We start from the raw sequence: 25,352 nt of genomic DNA, 5'->3' as shown, positions 1-25,352 counted from the left end.
TATTCTTCCATTATTATCAACTTTAAAAATAATTTTTGCAAAGTTTTAGAATATCAGCTCTTCAGAAGGAGATATGCTAGAACAAGAAGAATGCTTTTTTGTTCATTTTATGGTTTGGCTTGGGTGTTTGACAACTAATCCCTATTCCCCCACATCCTTTAATAATCTCATATAGCTCTAGATTATGTAAACAAAACTAATAATTAATGAAAACAGATTCAAAAACAGATAGGAATGAGAAAAAACAGGAAAAATATGAATCTTTGATACTTATTGTAATTATAAAGTAAGATTATCCTCATTTTTTTGTTGGTTTTTTATTTAGCCTAGGGCTATATGAGACCATTAGACAGGGCCTGGTGACATATTGTCAAAAACCTAAATAAAACCATAAAAATAAACATAATATTAGCAATGTTAAAATGTTCTTTTTTTTGTTTTAGCATTTGTGTCCTTTTAGAGAGCTGCTATTCAAGACATTTATAACTAGTTTAATATAGCAGCTATAATAAATGACAAGATTGAAAAGTACCATAACACAGAAATACATTATTAGCCTAGGACTATATATGGGACCATCAGGGGGGAGGGGTACATTTGCAAGGGAATTATTTTAGTGCTTCCAATCTCCAGAAGAAAACAATATAAAAGTCTGGAAACTACTTTAAAGTATTGTAAAGCACTTACTTATCTCATTTCTAAATGTAGACTGCTTCATTTTACTCAATGCTCAAAATTCTAAATGTATTGATGCTCAATAATAGATCCTAATCTCAGACACAAATTTTTAGATTGAGTCTATTCCTGGGAAATTCTCTTGAGCTTTTTCATTAAAAAATTATTCTTTGCATGCATTTTAATTGGAAATTTTTTTGGTATATAATAGGTGCACACCATCAAGCCTATGTGATTCAAATCAGGAAGATAGCTAACATAAAAAAAAAAAATAGCCAGCCTAGAAATATTTGGTTCTAGGCTTTACCCCCTAGGCCCTACTACCACTACTACTAACAACTCACCACAGCACCAAGCCGCCTGAGGCCAACACAGCTACGCATGCTCCTCCTCAACTCCAATCTATTCAAAACCTCCCTTTTTACACCCACCCATGAAGTTCCCATTTCCTTTAAATCTTTCTTTATGACATCCTCCCACCCCAAACAAGGACAACCTGCTTTCAGTTTAGCCCTAGACAGTTGGTCACAGAAGAGTAATCTGTCACCCTTCATCTGCATGACGTGCCCTAGCCACCTCAACCTTTCTTTCATTATAGCCCTAGAGAGTGGTATTAAACAACATTTTTTGTATAGCCTATTGTTTGAAATGCAGTCAGTAAGCACAGGTACTCAGAACAATCCTTATGCAATTTCTCTGGAAAACATCTAGCAAATCTTCATCTGCTTTTTGGAGTGTCCATGCTTCAGAGCCATATCCCCTCCCCCATTGGAAATACCCACTCCCAGAAAATAAATCTTCATTAGAAGGACATTATTCCCAAAAGTTTACAAGTCACTGAAAATTCCCCCAGACAATCCCTCCCCTGCAAAAAATTCCCTTATGTTCCCCAATAACAAATAATGGACAAATTACAAATCTTAAAAGGGCACTTAAACTTTTATAATGGGGTTCTCTGATTGTTTTGTAGTTTGGGTGGGAGGGAGGGAGATATGTCAAATGGTACATTTTAGTACCAAAACATCCCAGCTCTCATTTAGCCATCAGATGAATACAGAATTAGTTCTACGGAGAGACAAGAAGGGGTGAGGGCAAAAATTGCTATATAATCCACAGGGCCATACCCAGGATTTTGTTAGGGGGGAGGGGTACAAATAAAGCTTAAAAGACATCAAAAACGTGAAATTGATATCTACTCCCTTATGATTTCTGGGCTAATATTTCTGGTCTATGCTGTTGTGATGAAAGTAAAGGATAACATTAAACCCAAAAATGAGCAGAATTTATTTCATATAGGAGGGGGACTGCCCCTTTCTCATCGTCACCTCCACCTCATGATCTCAGAAACTTTGAAGGGTGCTGGCAACTACTGCTGTGGTTAATCTTAGTAATAAAAGTAATTACAAAAACAAATTTGTGGAAGTTCTGAAAAACAAACTTGAAACCCCTCAAAATGGTGACAAATGGAAATGAACAGTTAACTGTTTGAATCACCATTGTTGAAATTTTATATGGAACAATTACAATCTCCCACATAGTACCAACAAGGAGAATCACTTTTTGGCATGGGCAGAACTAGTTTGTCTACTTTTTTAAACTTTTTTTTTTCTACCAATTATTGCAGGCTAGTATAATTTTGAAGAAATGTGGCTCACTTAAAGCCACTGCTATGTCATTAAAATTCCCTATCCTTCAGGAAACCAATATCAGATTAAAGCCAGGCACTGATAAAAGAAATGGAAATTTCTCCTTTTTTTGTATGTTTGTCATGCTATTTCAGTCTATTTTTAGTCTAAAAAAGGCAAATTTCAAAACTGCTACTTTTGTGATTCTACTTATTCTGTTGTTTGGAGAATGATCTAAATCTGCTTAAAGAATAAGAAATTTCTCCTATTTTTGCAGAACTAAAGTTGTTTGAACTATGAACCTAATGGTCTTGAATTTGATGTTAGAAGGTTTCAATCAGATACAAATGTTTTATTATCACAGTCAGTGAACTATAGTTGATGATTATAAATTTGTGTTTAAACTAGATTTGTTTTGGACCCTAATTGGGAAAAAACATATTGTAGCAATTAACCACACAAAAACTTGGAGTATCTGCAATAAGTATTGTGAAAGATGATTGTCTGTGCTAAATATTTTTCAATTGGATTGTTTTATACCTTAATTTTAGTTTTATACCTTAACATTACAAATACCCACTTGTCCTTTACCCTAGTGATTTTTGTTCTATAGCAAATAAAAATGAAATTAAAATTACTTTACAAAGGAGATTATCAAAACCATCTTTCTTCTCACCAAGTATTGCTTGGTCCCTTGGTACCAACTGTAATTAACTGTATAGTTTATATATATATAACTTTATAAATTTCCATTATAATGAACTTTATAACTCTCCACTTAACTGTATAGCTTATTTGTGTTTCTTGAATAGCTGAGATGTTATTTGTTTTTGTTTTTTTTTGTGAGTTGTTTCTCATTTATGGTTTCCATTTTATTTTATTTTTCTGTATTTTTGTGCTCCTGTAAGTGCATTATATGTATGTAAAGAGGGTTGAAATAAATTATTGTTATTATTAGTAAATTCTTTGAATTGTTGTACAATTCTTTACTCTATAAGGTTTGTGTAAGATTACTCCTAAGTCTGACTTTGTTTAAGTTTATTTCAATTCTTCAAAATATTCTGAAAACCCTAATTCAGAAATGCTTCTCAATAAACATTTTACTTCAGTGTGTTTTGTTTTTGCTGTTTTTTTCTTCAGGAATGTACACTTGCTAAAATTCTACAAATTGAGAAAATGATTAGATTTTGTTATGATGCAATAACCATTGCATTAGTTCCTATTTATAATTAAATAAAAAAAACAAGTTTTTTTTAGCTGAAAGTAAGGAGCGACATTAAAACTTAAAACGAACAGAAATTATTCCATATATGAAAGGGACTTTCCTCTCCTCAACGCCTCGCTCTTTACGCTAAAGTTTGACTCTGTCTCACAACTTTAATTTTTAAAACAATAAAAACTTTAGCGTAAAGAGCGAGGCGTTGAGGAGGGGAAAGCCCCTTTCATATACGGAATAATTTCTGCTCGTTTAAGTTTTAATGTTAGTCCTTACTTTCAGTTAAAAAAACTTGTTTGTTTTATTTAATTTTTGAACGTTTTTGAATAAATGCAGGTTTTGATCTTGGCTCACAGTACATGAATAATTGAAACAAAATTTTCATATTAATTTACTTTTATTTGGTTAAATAGCTTTCTCGAAACTTGTTTCATTTTATTTACGAACGTTTTTATTAGTAATAAATATACGTAAATTACGAATTAACTTACGTAACGAACTTCTATATTCATATATTTTTAATACATATATTAGGGGGTTTGCCCCCCAGTCAATAACTCGCTCTTTAAGCGAAAGTTTGGATTTTGTTCCAATTCTTTAAAAATGACTGCTTAATCATAAAGGCCGTTAATTAGAATAAATAGCTCTTATGAAAGTACTAAAAAATCTCTGGCTTAAAGAGTGAGGTATTGACTAGGGGGGAACCCAATCATATATGTAATATTTTCTGTTTGTTTGAAGTTTTGATGTTGCTGCTGTTTCAGTTGAAAAACTTGTTTTTTTATATTTAATTTCTGATCTTTTTTTAAATAATGCTGGGAAGTCCGGCGTCCCCTTCATAGCAATGGCCCTCCCCCCATGAAAAATTCCTACATGGAAAGATCCACCTACATACCCCCCCACCCCCGCCACGTACGCAGGAATTTGTTTCGGGGGGGGGGGGCCAAATCCTTAAACCCATTATTCTGTGAGAAAAATCAGAAAATTATGGGAAAATAGAAAAAATCGTGAGATTTCAGGGGGCCCGGACCCGGAGACCCCTCCCTGCGTACGTCCCTGCCCGACCCCCCCCCCCCCTCACTACCAGGAAAAATCTCCCCTGAAAATGTCTGTACTGTATACTTCCCAATAACCAATACTATATGTTAACATTGGGTAAAGTTCATAACTTTCAGTCCTCCTCCCGGGAACTTCGGGGGATTAAGTCATTCTAAAAGATATACTTATAATATGGTTGTACATGCTGAACAAAATGGCTATCTAAGAATTTTGATCAAGTGACTTTGGGAAAACAATGAGCGTGGGAGGGGGCGGAGTTGCCCTCCATTTTTTTTGGTCACTTAAAAAGGGCACTAGAACTTTTAATTTCCATTCCAATGAGCCCTCCCATGATATTCTAGGACCACTGGGTCGATACGATCACCCCTGGGGAAAAAAAAAAATAATAAACGCACCCGTGATCTTTCTTCTGGCAAAAAATGCAAAATTCCACATTTTTGTAGATGGGAGCTTCAAACCTCTACATTAGGGTTCTCTGATACGCAGAATATGATGGTGTGATTTTCATTAAGGTTTTATAACTTTTAGGGGGTCTTTCCCCCTTTTTTCGAAAATCAGCCAAATTTCCTCAGGCGCGTAACTTTTGATCGGTAGGATTAAACTTACTTATTTGAAATCAGCATTAACATCCAATTCTTTTGATGTATCTATTTGTATCAAAATACCGTTTTCTAGAGTTTCGGTTACCACTGAGCCGGGTCCCAATAACCAATACTGTATGTTAACATTGGGTAAAGTTCATAACTTTCAGCCCTCCTCCTGGGGAGCTTCGAGGGATTAAGTCATCCCAAAAGACATAGTTATAATATTTTCGATCATGCTGAACAAAATGGCTGTCTCAAAATTTTGATCGGGTGACTTTGGGAAAAAATGAGCGTGGGAGGGGGCCTAGTTGCCCTCAATTTTCTTTGGTCACTTAAAAAGGGCACTAGAACTTTTAATTTCCGTTCCAATGAGCCCTCCCACGATATTCTAAGGCCATTGGGTCGATACGATCGCCCCTGGGAAAAAAACAAACAAACATGATCTTTCTTCTTCAACGATCTTTCTTCTGGCAAAAAATGGAAAATTCCACATTTTTGTAGATAGGAGCTTGAAACCTCTTACAGTAGGTTTCTCTGATAGGCTGAATATGATGGTGTGATTTTCATTAAGGTTCTGTAACTTTTTGGGGGTATTACCACCTTTTTCCGAAAATCAGCCAAATTTTCTCAGGTATGTAGCTTTTGATGGGTAAAATTAAACTTGACGAAACTTGTACATTTGAAATCAGAATTAAAATCTGATTCTTTTGATGTATCTATTGGTATCATAATTCCGTTTTTTAGAGTTTTGGTTACCATTGAGCCAGGTTGCTCCTTACTTACAGTTCATTACCACGAACTGTTTTAAAACAAAAGATTCGAAAATTATTAATACTGCTAGATTTTCATAAAAAAAAATCACCAAAAAGGGGTTCTACTGCTATTTTTAATGGGCGATTTTCTGGTGCTGAAAAACTCCAGAACATGTTTTAAAGCAATATTGGAACACCTCTTCCACAACTGTCTTTTGTTTACCATGCAGGCGGTAAATGTTTCTGTTTATAATATTTATTATTTGTAATTTCACTGTTAAAACACATCAGAACAAATGCTGTATGTGCTGTAAGAGTAATACTTTGTTTTTTCCTTATTTTTTTTCCCTTGTGCTACTGATTTTTCTTAATTTCGAAAAATATTCAGGGTCTAACCTCCCGGGGTTTATTGTAAGTTTTGATATTGTATTATATTGAAAACCTATGGCTGATTATTGCTGGAAGTAAAAAAATATGGTCAGAGGATTAAAAAATGTGTACTTGGCCCTGGGCCTACACTGTCTGAAGTAGTTTTGTAAATTGTCTGAGAAGACTCTTATTTTGTTCCAGCTTTTGAATTATTTATTTAATTTTTATTTATTTATTTTTTTGAACCATGTTTCTACTTTGGAGTAGAGGTAACTTTTTTGAAGCAGGCAATCTTGATATTGAAGTTAGGCATTAATCTGATCTCTATAGGGGGCGAGGGGCACTTACATTCTACTCATTAGGGAACCTACCGAAACAGGTTGTTGGATCTCAACCAAACGTAGTGACAAGTAAAAGTGTCCTAGTTATCTCTTCAGAGACTGAGATTGATTCTACCTCTTTGGGGAAGGAGAGACTACGGTAAATTGTTTTTTATAAGCACAGTTAACTGTAAAAGACGTAAAAGTTTTGGAAATTTTGTTTAAAAGGGCTTGGATCATAGTCCCATCTTTTCAGGTTAAAAGGCTGTTGGAATTCATTAAGAATAACCTTGCCAATATCTATTTTTGTGCCCTTGATCTTTGTATTTGATTAGAATGGACATCTGTGATAAAAGAGCTATGTATTCATGACCTGCTAAGTTATAGGGGCCGGTTGAAACTTATTTAATATTGGTAGAGACTAGTAACTAGGACTTTTTTCATGACTTGGATCCAAGTCCAACCCAATAAAAAGTCGGCTGTATTACTCTGCAACCCCGACCTATGGGTCAAGGTCCTTCAAAACTCATGTCGATTTGAAAATGGAGGTCTAACTACAAGCACTCTTAAATAGTAGGCTATTTATTTCCTTTCAGTTTATTTATAATTGATAAAATATATTATGGGCTTAATTGACTTCTGCTATTCCTTTTATTGTTCAATAAGTGTTTTATTTTTTTAGAGCCGTCAGAAATCGCAAGAGAGTAGAGGTGACCGTTACATGCTGTTAACATTTGAAGAACCCCCATATAATATAAAGGTAATGCACAAATAAAACATCACTTTTAGTTGTCTACTGAACAGTCTATTTTAGTTATCCCATGAAAACCCGTAGATGAAATTAGGGTACTTGTTAAGTATTCAGAACACTGTCAAGAATTATGATCTGTGGATCTCTAAAAAGCGGTTTCATAGCCACAAAGACAAGTGACGGGTGACGGAATGCATTGGATTTAATTTGGGCTATATTTTGCACATTAGGGGGGGGGGGTAATGTGTGTAGACTTTGTGAAGTTAGAAAACAATTCTTGCTTCATAATATGCAGACTAATTGTAGCTAACACATTTTGCAAGCAGACCCGCTACAGACACCCCACCTCTAATGTGCAAATATATAGCCCAAGTTATTGTAAATTATATCAAATCAATATAAGGTCCAATGCATTCTGTAACTCGCCACTTGTCTTTTTGGCTATGAAACCAGTTGTCTCAGATCTTACATTCAGCTAAAATTCTTGAACTTGTTCTGAATCATTAAAAAGTACCAAAATTAGCTACGCGCTGTTAAACAATGGTAATATTGGGTAACATGTAATGTTTATCAGGACCATTTGCTTTTCACATTATTCTCATTGTCTGTTTAAGACTCCTCATCAGACTATGTATGCAAATGCTGCAGATATACTTTAAAAAATACTATCAGTTTGATCCTGTAGAAAAGGTTGAAACAGAAATCCTGTAGAAACAGAAATTCAGTTGTTGTGCATGTGGGTTGTTATATGTGCAAGCGGATGGCTTATTATTGACACATAAGATAGCAAAATTTAATAATTGGAACCTTTGATGTTTTTATCTTTTATGTCAGTTTAGTAAAATTGGTTAAATTCTTATTCCAACTTTTATTTTTACTAAAATGTAACAGTGCTATTCTTAGTTATATTTGTATGATATATAATCATTTCTATAGTGGAATAGTTGTGTGGTATGAACCAAGCGATCTTGCTTGTCGAAATTTGATGTTTGTTGGCATTAGGTTCTGTTGCTTATCTTTTGAAGGACTGAAACAGTTTAAATTATGGTTTTTACTACCATTTTATGTATAGGCTAGTTAGATGGATCAGGTAACCTTGATGTTGCCAGTATTAGGTTCATCTATGTAAATACAATGCACTCAAATTTTTGGGACTTTTTTTTTTGCAATAGAAAAACAACGCTATTGTAATAGTAAATGATAGGAGAATGTGTTGTTCCTTGAAACTACTTTTACCTTTAGTCTATGCCCATTACAGCACTATCTGTGAGTAACGCGTCACAACTTCTATTTTACTTAAACCGGGACTACTAGGGGCTTAGGATAATCTTTTCGTTGGACAAAAAATTGAGTCCTCCGTTTCTGAAGAAATAGTTAAGAAAACCATCACCCAAAAGTAAGTTTGGGCTGATCCAGCTGATCCAGGAACGTTTTGATGTTGCGTCCATGTCGGTTTTCTATAAGTACTTGTATAACCCTCCATCAGAGGAGCCATTGAAGCTCGTTCCTGATAAAGCAAAGCCCTTGGGATCAAATCGCCGAAGTACAGCTTGTCAGAACTATCTTGAGGTACTCCCCGGGGAGGTACTCCTCTGGGGAGGGTACTCCCCGCCAAGAATATGTGAAAATGAGTTTGGCCTGGCGATTGGCTGCCATTTGGAATAGATTGCCGGCAGATGTTATCCCGGAAAATCCTTCCCTTGACATGTTCAGGAGAAGCTATAATAAGTACCTCAGTGTTAGAAAATGAGGTAACTACCAGGACTAGCGGCAAATCATCATCTGTGGTGAAACCGTGAAGCCTGTAATAATAATAAAAAAACTCTGTTATTATTTGGTTATTTCTATTGTTTGTGTAAGAGATTTTGTTAAGCTAGTAAACAAGTTTTATAATGCATACTGTTAGCTACATTTATATGCCTTCCAATTCAGTTCAAATGTAGTCTCAACTGAAGTGTGAAAATGAACAACCAAAATATTGAAGACCTGTACCTTAAGGTGTTAGTGCTGTTTCATTCTTCTGAGAATTCATCTTGTAGTTAGGTCATTTAAATTTTCTCACAGTTTTTGAAATCATTTCGAAACTTTTTTTTGTATATAATATATACACTCAGTTCTAAACTTGAAACATGATTTCATTGATAGGTACAGCCTAGTAAAGAACGAACCACGGTCCATAGTAGCAAAAGAAAACAAGTTTAAAAAAGTGTCAAGTGAGAAACAATTGTTATTTGTAGTTGATTAAAAGATTTCAACTATTATTTCAATTGTTCTCAAATAATAAAAGTTTTCCACAAAAATAAATTTATGAGAAACTGTGATAAATAGCCTTAAAACCCTCTAAAATGGCGTCGCATCGAAATAAAAAGTACATTATTTGAATCAGCATTGACGAAAATTTTATACAAGGAACTTTCAGCCCTCACCTTTATCACCAAGGAAAATCACTTTCCATGGATAGCACCGATGTGTTGTTTTTTTTCTTTTTATTCATCGCTGCTACCGGGAAACTGGAGCATCATAGAGAGCTATTTTTAGGGTTCATTTGAAAGGAAAATAAAATACCTACGTGCTTTTTTGGATAACAAAACATAATATTCAAATAGTATGTAATTTTTGACAAAAAACTGCAAAACTATATGATGGCATCAGTTGCAATAACGTTGGTACTATTAAAAAAGGCCGACAGGTCAAGTCAGTGATGGAAGGTACCAAGAAAACGCTTAGAGATCTGCAAGACTGTATCACATACAATTTAGAGGGTATGCTGGGTAACAGCGATGACAACGTAGTTCATGTTTTAAATGAAATAGAGCTCCACACCATTTTAAAAAAGATAGGAATTTTTTACAGTTGGGGAAACAGTTTCTTACAGTTACTACAGAGCAACTTGATCTTTGATCCTCGTTCTCCAAAGGAGAGTTTTATAGCCGCTGTACTATACTAACTGCTGATTAAAGAAGTATTATCCTGTTTAACGCTAAAACATGTTTGAATTCGACCCAGGTGGGTTGTTTTAACACTTAAATATTACATCATACCTGACATAACATCATCTTGTTTACGAAGATATAGTTTTCGTAAAAACATATATTTTATTTAGTTAATTATGAAAGGCACTAAATATAGAAATTTTCTTTCAAATAAGCTCTTAAACAGGTCTCTATGATGTCCCAGTACCCCGCTCGCAGTGGAGAAAAAGAAAAAATGAGGAAACATCAGTGCTAGGCTGTCCATGTAAAAAAATGATTTTCCTTGTTATTCAAGCCAGGGGGCTGTAAGTATCCTATATATGGTCTTCCGTTATGGTAATTCCAGTTATGTACTTTTTTTCTGATCTGGTGTCATTTATAAGGGGTTTCAGGCTATTTTTTTATATTCCCAGAAATTTGTTTACGCAAAAAAATGTACTATTAAGACTAATCAAGATTATAGTTATCATTCCTGAATCAGCTACAAATTGCTAATTTTTTCCCACTACCCAGTTTTTTTAACCTGGTTTTTAATTTTTGGTCACCATGGGCGCTGCTACCGTTGCATCCATAATTTGTCTTTTGGTTGTTTTAGAATTTTAAATCCTTACGGTAGCACCTCATTTTCACCAGAATGATCGTGTTAGACCCTGAGAATATATAAGCAATCCAATTCTAAACTTGAACCGTAGTTGCAGCGATTGCTGTAATCTAGTAGAGAACGAACCACGGTTCATAGTAACCAAAATTTTAAAAATGCGTTAAAAATAGTGTCTAGTGAGAAAAATTGCGTTTTGTTACTGATTCAGGAATGGTAACTATTATTTTGGTTAGTCTTAATAGGAAAAGTTTTGTTGCGAAACCAAATCTATTTTTATTCCGAAAAATAGCCTGCAACCCCTTGAAAATGGCGAAAAAAGCGAAAAGTACACCAGCGGAATTTCGATTGCCGACCCCCCCCCCCCCCCAGGAAACTTACAGCCCCAACTTTGATCAACAACAAAAGTAAGTTTTTTTCTTTTGCATTGATAGAAAAACACAGTATTTTAAACAAAATGTAGTTTTTTGACAAAGAATTGGAACCCATTGATTTATAATAATTTATTATTTATTTGTTCCATATTTTTATACAAGGAAAAGATGCACGCTAGAGGAGTACATTAGAGACACTCTTGACAAGAACAATTTATTTTAGGATAGACATCAAGAGTTGGTAAGGTGCTCCGTGATAAAAAGGAATGAAACTCTTTCGGAATCTCTCGGTAACAGCGTTGATTGGCGAGCAAGTTGGGACTGCTAAGAAGATTAAGCGGAGTAGACGGGGTCTGGTGGGGTTATGAAAACTAAGAAAAATATTCTCAGTAAGGGCATTGGAAATGGCAATTGGCAAAACGCAAGCAAATGCTCTCTCTCCTTTCTTTTAAGGTGGTAAGGCGTGCGGCGTTAAGGATGAAGGAATAGGGATTTTATTCTTTTTGTAAATGGTTCTGAGTGAATGCTTCTGGAGCTCTTCAGTTTTGTTGACAAGCTTACAAGGAAGATGCGGATGCCAGACCGGACATGGGTAACAGTTCGTGGTAATGCACTATGATTAAGGAACGTATCGGCTCAATAGTAACCGAAACTCTAAGAAACAGAATCTCGATAACAATAGACACATCAAAACAATCGAATTTTGATGATTATTTAGAATATATTAAATTTGTCAAATTTAACGTTATCTATCAGTAGCTAAGAGCCTGAGAAAATTTGCCCAATTTTTGAAAAAGGGGGAAAGACCCCCAAAGCATCAATTGATCTTAATGAAAATGATCCCATCAGCCTCAGCATAACAGAGAACCCTACTACAGAGGTTTCAATCTCCTATATAGAAATATGGGATATTTTGCATTTTTCGCCAGAAGAAAGATCACGGAGGCGTGTTTATTTGTTTTTGTTTTTTTTTCGTACGTTTTCCCCAGGGGTAATCGTATGGAACCAGTGATCCTATAAGATCGGAAGAGGACTCATTTGATCGGAAATTAAAAGTTCTAGGTTAGTTCCCTTTTTAAGTGATCAAAAATAATGGAAAGCAGCTAGCCCGCCTCCCGCGCCACAAAGTCACCCAATCAAAATTTTGAGATGGCCATTTTGTTCAGCATAGTCAAAAGATCTAATAATTATGTCTTTGAGGATGACTTGACCCCCCAAAATCCCCGGGGGAAGGGTTATAAGCCATAAACTTCGCCCATTGTTTGCATATAGTATTGTTATTGTAAATATATAGAAGTTTTCGGGGAGGGGGAGGGTTACGTGGGAGGATCTTTACATGGAGGCAGTTTTTGCAGGAGAAGGGAACTTTCCATAGAGGGGGAGCCGGATTTCCCGGCATTATTTAAAAAAACGGGAATTAAATAAAAATAACAAGATTTTTCAACTGTAAGTAAGGAGCAACATTAAAACTGAAAACGAACACAAAATATTACGTAGCCTATATGAGGGGGGGGGGGTTGCTCTCTCCTCAATACGTAGCTCTTTGCGCTAAAGTTTTTTTTTTAGAACTTTTAAAAAAGCTTTAGCAAAAATTTAGGTTGAGTACTACATTTTTTTCGGGAGCCATTCTTAATTCATTGGAACAAGTCAAAGTTTAGCGTAAAGAGCGAAGTATTGAGGAGGAGAAAATCCCCTCATATACATTATAATTTCTATTCGTTTTTAGTTTTAATGTTGCTCCTTACTTTCAATTGAAAAGAAACTTGATTGTTTTATTTAATTCCAACGAAAGTTTGAAAAGGACAAGTAAACCCAGAGGGAAGGCAGCAGTGGAAATTAAATTTATTCAGAAATTGAAGCAAGGGCAGCAACACATTTGTTTGTAACTTGTTTCACTAACATTTCTCATAGTAAAGGGTTTATAAAAATGGTAGTGGGCTTAAGGAAGTTTAAACAATATAGTAAATATTGTTAAATGCTTTGACAATATAGTAAAGATTGCCATTTTAAAAAAGTGGAATGCTCATGCGGAGATGGACTTAATGGACCCTTGTTTAGTTTGATCGTCCGGAATTATCTGCCAATCTGCAAGAGAATGTTTAAAATAAACTATTATGTATATAGTATCCTTTTCTTCTTCTTTTACTAGTAAATATTGACGTCTTTATCAATATTATCTAAGTGTATTTTTTATTTTGTTGCTCTCTTCCCCTCATTTTTACCGGTTGGCACTAATTTTTCTTTTAAGATTAATATGTTTTCCTAGATTTCTAAATGGGGATTTGCCTCTTTCGAACAGTCAATAGAGAATGTTTTAAAACTTATTTGGAAGGCCTTGTGTGCTGATACCACGGAATTGAAGTCCCAACTAGGATACTTCTTCCTTTTTACAAAGAATTTCAATATGGGCTAACGGTTTACCCCTCCCCCCGGCGTTTACCCCCCGAATAATACCCCCCCCCCTGGAAAATAAGGCTTTCCAAATTTGAGAATTTTATTTGAGTTTTTTCCGTAAGGGGAAGGAATTTTGGTACTTGTGTATTATACGCCACTCACTTAAGTTTGCGCTGTGTAAAACCCGAGAACAAACCGGTTTTTTCGTTAGTTTCTTTCAGCTTAGCGTGAGACAAGACAAACAAGTGACAGAATAGATGGGAAATATATAATTTGGGCTGTATATTTGCACATAAGGGGGGGGTCAAATTATTTTGACAGTTTGAAGTCAGAAAATAATTCATACTTCATAATATGCAGAATAATTGTACCTAACACATTTTGCATGCAGACCCGCTATACTTTACCTCCCCCCCCTAATTTGCAAATTTATAACCCAAATTTGTTTATAAAGTAACGAAGGAACCGGTTTGTTCTCGAGTTTTACACATCGCAAGCTTGAGTGAGTGGCGTATGAAACACAAGTACTCGAATTTTCCATGGAGAGAAAGTCAGATTTCCCGGTATTATTTAAAAACTATCGGAAATTAAATTTAGAAAAACCAGTTTTTTCAACTGAAAGTAAGGAGCAACATCAGACCTTAAAATGAATAGAAGTATATGAAAGGGTTTGCCTCCTCCTCAAGATGTTTCTCTTTACGCTAAAGTTTTTTTTTAATTTTAAAACAAAGCTTATTATTCTAATTAAACGGCCATTGTGTTTCAGGAATCGTTCTTAAAGAATTAGGACAAAAAGTCAAAACTTTAGCGTAAAGAGCAAGGTCTTGTGAAAGGGGAAACTCCTTTCATGTACGTAGGCCTACTAATTTTTCTTCGTTTTAAGTTTTGACGTTGCTCCTTACTTTCAGTTGAAAAAAACTTGTTTTTTTTAAATTTGATTTCTAATCGTTTTTAAATAGTACCGGGAAATCCGGTACTTGTGTATTGTGCGCCACTCACTCAAGTTTACGCTGTGTAAAATTCGAGAACAAACCGGTCTCTTCTTTAGTTTCTTCTTTACTTTATAAATAAACTTGTGCTAAATATTTGCACATTAGCGGGGGGGGGTAAAGTATAGGCAGTCTGCATGCAAAATGCGTTAGGTACAATTATTTTGCATATTATGAAGTAAGAATTGTTTTCTGACTTCGAATTGTCCAAGTACTTTACCCCCCCCCCTGACTTGCAAATATATAGCCTAAATTGTATATTTTCCATCTATTCTGTCAATTGTCTTTGTCATGTCTTATGCTAAGCTGAAAGAAACTAATGAAGAAACCGGTTTGTTCGAGTTTTACACAGCATAAACTTGAGTGAGTGGCGCATAATACACAAGTACCGAAATTCTTCCCCCTACTGAACATAAAAAATAAAACTCGAATAAAATTCTCAAAATTTGGAAAGCCTTATTTTCTACGGGGGGATATTTTCCCGGGGGGTATTTTCCGCGGGGGGGGGGGGTAAACGCCGGCCACCATAGGCTAATGTGTGAAAACATTTTTCGCATGTGCATATAGTCCACATGGTTCTAAACTGACGTCTTGGAAAACATCTATATTCTTGTGAACTTTGGGCAAGTGGTGACAATTTTTTTTTGGGGGGGGAGGGATTTTGTAGAGCAGCAAAATTCGATATAAATACCATAAGATTTTTTTAAGGGATGGTCAGACAATGAATAGCAGGTAAATACACCGAAGGCCTCTGAGGAAAGGAACCCGAAAGCCCCAGGACTTTTTGATCTTTTCGTAGTACTCTGCAAATTTATTAAATCTCTAGGAAAGGGTCGTATTGTCGAATGGTTCCAGCTAGCTAAAGTCAGCTACCCAGCTGGCTCTAGCTTTCTGGAGTCGGGACATTATCTTTAGCTTTTCTAAAATTTCAGATGCAAATAATATTTCAAAGGCTCTCATATGCTCTCAAAAACGCACTGGGCCAAAGCTGGGTCAGAAGTTTTGGCTTATGACATAACTTTACAGCATGCCAAGTGGAAAGTTTTTTTCGTATAGCCTCTTCTTTAAACAGTGGTGGGTCCTTCTAATATAGAAACATCTGTGCGAACAAGGTATTGCTTAGGCGCCACTACCACAATGTATTTTTAACCTCTTTGCTAGTTTTGTAGTTAAATGGATTAATTTTTATTTTGCTTATTTCACCGTTTGTATTTCATTTTAGTGACCGACTTCTTGTTTTTTTTAGGCGGGATGGAAAGAAAACTTAGCTACTTTCATGACCGAACTGAAAAATTTGCAAGCTGTTGGTTTGACAACATTGGGTGTTGCCTTGAAGAGTGCCTTTGATCTTCTCAACATAAATAGAATGCAGACTGGTATAGACATGTATGGTCAAGGAAGATATCCGTATTATTTGGAGCCTGCAGTAATAGTCTGTATCACAGACGGTGGTAAACTATCATCAAATGCTGGTGTACAAGAAGATGTAAGTACTTCAATTACTTACAAACCCCGATTTCTAAATTTTTGTCTATGCTCTTTCATAGCTCAGTGGGGCGAGAGGTAGCTGGGGATCTTCCTTCGTGGTGAAAAGACTTAAATTGGCTTAATGCTCTTTACTGCAGTTAGTCTTCTCCATGTGTCCCTATCCAGGACTAGGAATGAGGTCTTATTTGGGTGGATTTTTTAACTTAGAAGGAGTCGGCCTATTAGACCAGCCCACCTGGTGCTTAGCCTGCATAGAGGACAATGCCAGTCATTTTGAAGGTATTGAAATCTGTGATTACCCTTCGCCAGCTAGAAAGTTGTCAATATCTCGTTGTTGCGTATCCCTCATACCATTCAAAGCCCTCAGCGTTACGTAAGCACCTAGATTGATAGACATCGACATTTCTTAGCAATGCTTGTTTGGGTAATCAGTCACTGCTCAGAAGGGTACTACATGATGCTCGACACTGTGGTGTTGTAAGTTTGTGCATTGGTATGGTGACTAATTTGCCTTGTTAGGAAAACTCCTCTTAGGAGTAGTCCAAATGTTAAGTTTGTCTTGGCTGATCTTGCGGAGATCTTAGCATCAAGTGTGTAATATGAGGATTCAATTAATTTGAGATAATTAAAATTTCCTGCACCTCAATAATGTAGCCTAAGGGTTGATCTGAACAGTTAAGTTAGAAGCCGGGGCTGTTTTATCTATGGCCCTGGTTTTTCTCTTATTCAAATTGATTTGCGGTGCTAGGCGTATTCCCCTGCCCAGAAAACCTCCTCCTGAAAATCCCCTCTCGTGAAAAACCCTCTGCCCTGGAAACCCTCGTAGAAAATTTCCCCCATATACAAAATTGAGCAGCCAAAGGAAGGTATGACAAATTAAAAAAAAAATGGAGAAAAGAAGGAATTTTGGAATATTTTACCCATAGAACATATTGTAGGCAGAACAAGCCTATATTGTGTAGAGTATCAGAGGCAACGCTATAGCGTTGCCTATAGTAAAGGCCATACGGCTCCAAATTTTTATCATATTTTTTTTTCAGAGGCACTTCATATGGAAGGGGTCGTCGCATGAACTTCGGAGGGGGCTCATTCGATTGTAAATCAAGAGTTCTACTGCCCTTTTCAAGAGTCAAAAGTGATGGGAGGGCAACTAGCCCCCCCCCCCCTCCATGCCCTTCTTTTCCCAAATGCATCCGATAAAAATTTTAAGATAGCGATTTTATTAAAAATAGTTCAACGGTCAAATAACAAAAACTCTGCGTCGACACACCCCCCCCCCCCCAGGGTCCGGGGGCAGGCTTTGTAAGTTAGGCCCTGGGGGCATATATGGTTCCTATGAAAGGAATGCTCGTATAAACTTCAGAGAGGGCTCATTTGATTGGAAATTGAAATTTCTAGTTCACTTTTTAAGATTCAAAAGATATTGGAGGGTAACCAGCCCCCCCCCCCACAGCCTTTTTTTTCCAAATGCATCTGATAGACATTTTGAGATATCCATTTCGTTAAAAATAGTTCAAAGATCATATAACAAAAGCTCCAGTGTCGACACAACCCCCGAGGTCCTGGGGGCAGGTGTTGTAAGTTATGCCCTGAGGGCATGTATGGTTCTTGTGGAAGGGATGCTCGTATAAACTTCAAAGAGGGTTCATTTGATTGGAAATTGAAAGAGCTAGTTCACTTTTTAAGAGTAAAAAAACATCGGAGGGCAACTAGCCCCCCACCTCCACATCTCTTTTCCCTCAAACCCATCCGATAAGGAGATACGAACAAAATGAAAAGCTTGAAACGAACAAAAATCACTACGAACAAGAGTTTGGGTATTTCCTGCTTCTCTCACTGTAAAAGTCTAAAACCTACTGCATCATTGGCGTTTTACTTAAAACTATATGTGTCTTGAACAGTCTTGGAAAGTACAAATAAAATAAACTGAATATTTGATATATAATGGTATTAATCGTTGAAAGATCCATCAGTTCAAAATTTTATCTTACTGTAATTTTATTTTCATTTTCAATACTGCAATAACTGAAAAAGAAAATATTTATAATATAATTCGTTTTCAGTGAAGCGCCAATGACTCACTAGGCTCTAGGTTTTTACAGTTAAGGAAGGGGGCAGTATCCAATCTCTTGTTTGTAGTGAAACTATTCGTCTTGAACAATTCTAGAAAGAACTAAGAAATGGAACTGAATATTTGATGTATAATAATATTAATTGCTGAAAGCTCATCAGATCAATATTTTACCGTAATATATATGTTTATTTTCAATACTAAGTAGAAAAGAAAATATTTGTAATACAATTCGTTTTCAAAAAAGCGCCAATGACACAGTAGGTTTTAGACTTTTACAGTGAGAGAAGGAGGCGGTACCCAAACTCTTTTTTGCAGTGATTTTTGTTCGTTTCAAGCTTGATTTGCATATTCAATTTAAGTTTCACTCGTTTTAAGATTTGTTTATTCACTTACATTAGTATCTATTGTATGTTTGTTTGCGTTGATTCTTTATTTAATTTCTGTTCGTTTTGAGTTTCATTTATTCTTTAATAGTAATTTCTGGTCTTTTTTAGTTTGAATTTTAACAGGTATTCGTATCTGCTGATCTTAAATTTAAAAGGACCTTTATCTTTTTTGAAAAGTTTTTTTTTAAATTAATCTTACGAAAAAAGAACATATGGTATAGAATATCCTACAGTATATCCTATATATCCTACAGAATATCCCACAGAGCGGTTCAATAGAATTTCAAAAATCACCAAATTTTGTAAGATGGGCTTGTTTTTCAGCCTGTCCCCTCTCTCTGTCCTTTCCTTTGTCTCTCTGCATTCAATTGAAGAATTTCGATCACTTCCAAACATTAGTGCCGTTTCCAAAAATTTTTTTCTACTATGCATTTTGAAAATAATAACTACTTAGAAACTGGGCTGTCAACGCCAGTATTTTGCTTCATCAACTTGAAGTAAGCATTTTGTCATAAATAGGTAACCTTTTAAAGTACGTTCTAGATTAGTAGTCTCGATAAATTTCTTTCTAGTTGAATGTACCAATGACAGCAACTGTACCTGGCAGCGAGCTTACGAGAGAGCCATTTCGTTGGGATCAACGTCTTTTCAGTCTTGTATTAAGGCTTGCTGGGACTCCTCCCTCCCGTGATGACGGCAATGGACTTGTACCAAGCGATAACTCACCTATTGATTCCATGTGTGAAGTAACCGGTGGTTAGTAACTTTTTTTTGCAGCAATGAATTGGAGTATAAAAAAAAGCTTGCTTACATCGATTATCTGAAAAGGTTTTTCTCTAAATCAGGCTTAATTATGTTCATTATATGTGGGCTGAATGTGTAAAACTGATAACTTTTTTCCTTTTTTTTGCATGTTTCGTGAAACTGGCTTCTCCCCGCAGGCTTTTAAAACTTGTTTGTTTAAGGTACTTAAAATCCCGTTCACGCGTGTACTTAGTTAGAAATCAATTTCTCGTCATAATCGCTTTGTTCTAATCAGGGTTGCTTATAAAAGGGGAGGCAAATTATGAATGTACTGAAATGACGATGGTTAGATATAGATGTCCCCCTAAGCGGGAATGTGGATTGGACTCAACTGACATATCACAATCATATTTTTTGGGTCTTTCGGATGTATCCTATATTACATATGCTAAAGATCTTTCGTTTTTTTTTTAATTGATTGGTTAAAATTTACTCTAAAGAAATTGGTGCTATTAATATGACGCTTTTAATAAGAAATACATCTAAGACTCAATGCTGATAAATGTGATTAATTACCATTTCGTTCTAAATCTCACGTCTCCCTTCTTTGTTGTGATTCGTCTTGTTTATGAAACTAAGAGAGGAAAGGAAATAATAAATGAAAAATAAAATCAGCAAAGGTGATAAAACGAGGATTTTATCAACCAATGGCAAAAAAAAATGTGCCACTGGCTGATAAAATCCTCGTTTTCTCACTTGTTGATCTTATTTTTCATTTATTTTTTCCTTTCCTCTCTTAGTTTCATATGTCATGTATAGCCAGTGTGGTCTTAGAGTGTATTTTCTTCTTCTTTAAATGGTACTTATATTATCTTTATTCTTTGGGTTAGTATTTTTAAATCGTGATCTTCCCTTTTTTTTACATCCGGTCACTGTGAGATATTAACTGAAACTACGGTACGTTAAAAATATATCGAACCTTGGAAGATGTAGTAGAAAAGCGCTGGCTGAACTTCAGCTTCTCTTCAGCTTCTTCAGCTACTTCAGCTTCTCTGATCACGCACTAATATTTGCGGCCGGTGTTTATATTTGGGCGGCCCCTGCGATATCAGAGATATTAAGATCACACCTTAGATATTGCAAGCGATTGTTCTACCTGCCTGGCAGATACAGTAATGGTGAAGTTGCGCATTCTTTTTAGGGGGGGGGATCCTGATATTACGAGTTGCAAAACCTGGGGCTCATAGAAAATATTTTTGCTACTTGGGGTGCTAATCACCCACTTATCCATATAGCAACCATAGTGCATTAGTTTTTCTGTGTTTATTTGTTTTTGTTGTATATTCTTTTCTGTTTCTTTCGATTTTTCGTCCCTTTCTCGTCCCCTGTGATTTTAATTTTTTCTCTTTGTTGGTACTGCATTTCTTCATTTGTATAGGGGGTGAGAAATTCAAAATTATTGTTATTGTACCAGTTACCGTTTCCTGGACACCTTAAAAGTTCATGAATTAAGAGAAATCAACAAAATTTTTGTTCGTATAAGGTGTTTGGGTTATCAATACCAAAAATAAGAAATTTCAGCTTAACCTTAAAACTTTCTTTAATTACGAAACACTCTTTGCACCAAATAGCATCTCTTCATATAATGTCTGAAAATGCTTTTGTGCACTTATTGATGGAGCTGTCTTATAAATAAGCGTTGTTTACTCCCTTTGATACTGATACTGAAGATCTCGTGACGCCTTTGGCTAAATAGTTATTTGTTTTGTTTATATTTTGTTACTATTGTGTCATTGTATGTCGATATTATTTGTTTTTATACCTTGATTCTCTCTTGGTTCGTAATTTTTATTCGTAGTATTATCGGTGATTAAAATAAAAAGATGTTTTTGTGCGCCCATTTGATAAACACAAAACCAAGGATAATTTAAATATTCTAAAAAAAACCGGATGGGTAATTTATATCAATCTCATATAGTAAGAATAATGATATAAGCCGTATTAACGTTATATATCTTTCTCTGTCTTATAGTAAGTCTCCAGAATTATCAAGAATAACTGTCTCTTTTGTCTCAGAAATCTGTGTAAGCCTTTCTATAAATTTGTTTGAACGAAATGATCTAGTGTAAAAAAAAGAAAAAAAAGAAGGGCTATATTTGCTTATAGTAAAAAGCAAATTTCTATTCCAGTCCTGATGTAGATTTTGTTTTTTATATTATAATCTCTACCTTTCGTAGGAAGATCATATGCTGTTACGTCGCAGAAAGTATTGTCACAATGTATTGACTCTCTGGTGAGCAAGATACAAAGTGGAGTCGTCATACACTTCGAAAAAATAGGCCCAGATCCTGTATTGCCTACTGAAACAAGTTAGTATAAAGTCAAACATAGCTAGTAGGGGGACATTTAGTCTTGCATGGGTGTACAGCGCCCAATCTTGTGAAGGTTTTCAGTGAATTCTTTTGCGAGAAATTTTTCTGAGGATCTAGTATCAATAGGTGATCAATAGGTCACTGATAGGTTTCAAGCATGGTCTAAGTTCAAAATTTTGGATAAATGCCAAGGTTTGTAGATGACTTAGACGTACGCTAGGAGAACTGAAAGAAAGATTAATCCGCATTTTTTTATATGGATTTATAACGATTTTTAAGGGATTTTTAAATTTTAAAATTAAGATTTTAACATAAATTAGGATGAAGATTAAGGATTAGAACTAAAATTAATTTAGGATTGGATATAAAATTTTACGATATGAATTTTTTTTAAGGTTTTGAAGTTTAAGGATTCATTTTGTATCGGTTATCCCTCTCCCCCCATCCCTGTGTGAAATTAGGCTTTGAAGACATATGTATAATTGCATGACTTGTATGAGCACATTAAAATTCTAGTAAAATTCTGCCTTATTGCTTATCCGAAATATCAAATTCCGCTTACCGTCTTTCTTGACGAAATAATACCAACATTTTGTAAAATTTATGTATGCAAAAATTTAAGAGGAAGTGATCGAAAGTTTGGACATGAAATCACCTTAAGCTGGAATATAGAACTAGGCTTTTTCCACAGTCTGCGTGTCAAATGAAACCTATTTGTTATTGATGTTATCAGTATTAATCTTCATAATAAGGTGTTATCACGTATTGTTATCATTTTAATCATATTTTATTAACATGTATTATCGTTCTGTTTTTATTGGATCACATTTTTAAGTTTTATAAACTCTAATCTCAATATCAGTGTGAGAAACCAATATTAAAAAAACAAGAAAATAAATACCCTTCGTGAGTGCAAGGGATCAAACAGTTCGAACTAACAAACTGTAAGTAAGGACCGACACGGCTCAATTCTAACCGAAACTCTAAAAAACAGAGTTTTGATGACAATAGAAACATCACAAGTTTGGCTAAGTTTGGCTTTTTGTCCCAATTGTTTAGGAACGACTCCTGAAACACAAGGGTCATTTAATTAGAATGCGAAGCTTTTTGTAAAGGTTCTGAAAAACTTTAGCGTAAAGAGCGAATTGAGAATTGAGAAATGAAGTGTATTGAAAGTATAGGTTTGATGAGATGGCTGGTTAATCTTATGAGCGATGAATGAGAGAGAAAATTCATTTTTATTAAATATCAATATTCACAAAAAAAACATATCAAACAGACCTACCACGTGAAAATCTATACAGATTTGTTTGTGGCAGGACTCACTATTTTACTGACTCATATATATATTGAAAAAAACTTACTCACATATATAATGGAAAAAAAAAATAATAATAATAATGCAATCATATAAATAAATAAGAAATAAACCTCATGGGAACCGCAAACCAATCCTTACAAAACACAGAAGACAGAATACCGCCCCCCCCCCCTCAGCCATCCTTATTCATTAAGAAATTCTTTAAACTATTTTTAAAAGAGGACACACTCTCAGCCATCCTTGTGCTTTCCAGAAGACTGTTCCAGACCGAAACACCCACATGCCTAAATACAAAACTAGACCTAGCAGTGTGTCGTCTCTCATATACTAGGTCCGCCGAATTCCTTGTATCATAAGAATGGTACGCAGAATTTAATAATAAAACATCACAAAAATAATTAGGTGCTAATTTATTTAAACACTGATGCACAAAAATACCGGTCTGATAATCCCTTAACTGCCCAACATTTAAAATATTAAAATTGGTGATAACAATCCATTGTACTTTCACAATTTTCAAAATCACCGAGCAGGGGCAGTGATTTATTCTGCAAAATTTGTATCCGTTTAAAATTTACAACAAAATTACTAGCCCACACAGAACAACCGTATACAATGTAAGGATGAATAAGTGAATTATATAAAATTTTCAAAACTGAAACAGGAAACACATGTTTAAATCTACGAATCAGCCCTAAGCCCCGCGCAACTTTCACCCATACAATTTCACTATGTTTTTTCCAATTTAAATTACAATCAATCTGAAAACCAAGATACCTTGTATCAAATATCTGCTTGATCTCTGTACCATTAAAATTAATCAAACCGAAAACATTATCAATAACTCCAGTACGACTAAAAAGCATGTAATTCGTTTTACTCACATTCACTGCTAAGCAACTAAGACTAGTAAAAATATGCAGGTCAAGTAGCACTTTATTTGCTTTTGGAACAAGCTCACTCAAAGCCTTTCCAGCAATCGTTATAGCTGTGTCATCCGCAAAGGATGTTATGGCGGCATCAGGAATGTAGAACCGTAATGTGTCAACATAAATTAAATATAAAAGCGGACCTAAAACAGAACCTTGCGGTAGTCCACATAGTACAGGACGAGGTGAACTGACAATATCCACCACTGCTACATGTATTGATCTACCATACAAATGCGAACGAAACCAATCAATCGAATTTCCTTTTATCCCTAAATGTGACATCCTATCTAACAACAGCTCAAAATCAACAGTATCAAAAGTTTTCTTAAAATCAATAAAAATAGTCAAAGGAGTAGAGCCGCTGTCGAATACATTGTTTAAAACATCAAGAAGGTGGTGCACTGCATGACTAGTAGAATGAGATTTTCGGAATCCAAATTGCGTGTCACATAAAAACCCAAGAGAATTAAGGTAGGAATATAGTTACTTATGAACAACCTTTTCAAATATTTTTGAGAACAGTGGCAGAATCGATATAGGTCTACAGTTTGACATTTCTCTTTTGTCACCACCTTTATGTAAAGGTATAATTTTTGCTTGTTTTAAATCCACTGGGAACTGACCTTTTTACATAGATAGATTCACCAAGTACAGAAGACAAGGCGAAAAGGAAACGGTGACAGCCTTAAATGCCTTAAGGCTAAGACCGTCAATTCCTGCTGAATTCGATTTTATTGTTTTCAGTGCGTCCTCGAGATCAGACTGAGTGCACTTTACGAATTTCATGGAACGACCTTCCCCACGGTCATCAATAAACAGCTCATTTTTATACCCATGGTCAGCAACATCATTTTTAACATCAATTCCAACATTTGAAAAATATTTACAGAACTCATCACTAACACCTTTCTTACCTTTAACTTGTTTTTCACCGACTACAAGTTCAAAAACTTTTACTTTGCAAAGGTTACAAATTTAGAACGATTTCTCAGGTTGGCAATATAGTACAGAAGTAGATTTTTGTAATTTTTTGTTTCTCTTTGTTTATGTTATGTAATGCTTATGTAATGTTAATTATTTAAAAATAAATTTTCTTTTTTGTTTTGTATTGCCGTGGCTTCCATAATATCTATTATGTAAGCTTACTTACATAATAGATATTATTATAAACTTTATTGATGAAATATTATAGATCAGTAGTATAGTTAAAGATCATTTGCAATTAGTTAGAATCTCAAGATCTTACAACCATTGGTAGTTCCCAACTAAGCGCTGGTAATTAAATCTCAAGCATTTGTCAACTCGTTCAATCGGATTAAATAATTTTCCGGTCAGAAAATATAGGTTAGAGATAATG

General features: G+C 35.1%; 1 protein-coding gene across 1 annotated transcript in view; it reads left to right on the top strand.

The window, feature by feature from the left end:
- LOC148956910 (integrator complex subunit 6-like) overlaps positions 1-25,352 on the top strand; it is a 75,607-nt gene that overhangs the window by 2,833 nt on the left and 47,422 nt on the right. The window contains exons 2-5 of the mRNA XM_089096845.1: positions 7,283-7,360; positions 15,925-16,164; positions 19,199-19,382; positions 21,608-21,739. Coding sequence (XP_088952971.1) covers positions 7,283-7,360; positions 15,925-16,164; positions 19,199-19,382; positions 21,608-21,739 — 634 coding nt within the window. The remainder of the gene's footprint in view (positions 1-7,282; positions 7,361-15,924; positions 16,165-19,198; positions 19,383-21,607; positions 21,740-25,352) is intronic.

The sequence above is a fragment of the Artemia sp. Qi Xiang Cuo genome, chromosome 1 (assembly GCF_049724085.1).
Source record: "Artemia sp. Qi Xiang Cuo chromosome 1, ASM4972408v1, whole genome shotgun sequence".
Classification (NCBI taxonomy): Eukaryota; Metazoa; Arthropoda; class Branchiopoda; order Anostraca; family Artemiidae; genus Artemia; species Artemia sp. Qi Xiang Cuo.
Note: the sequence above shows the minus strand (reverse complement) of the source record. Positions and strands in the feature narration are given on the sequence as shown.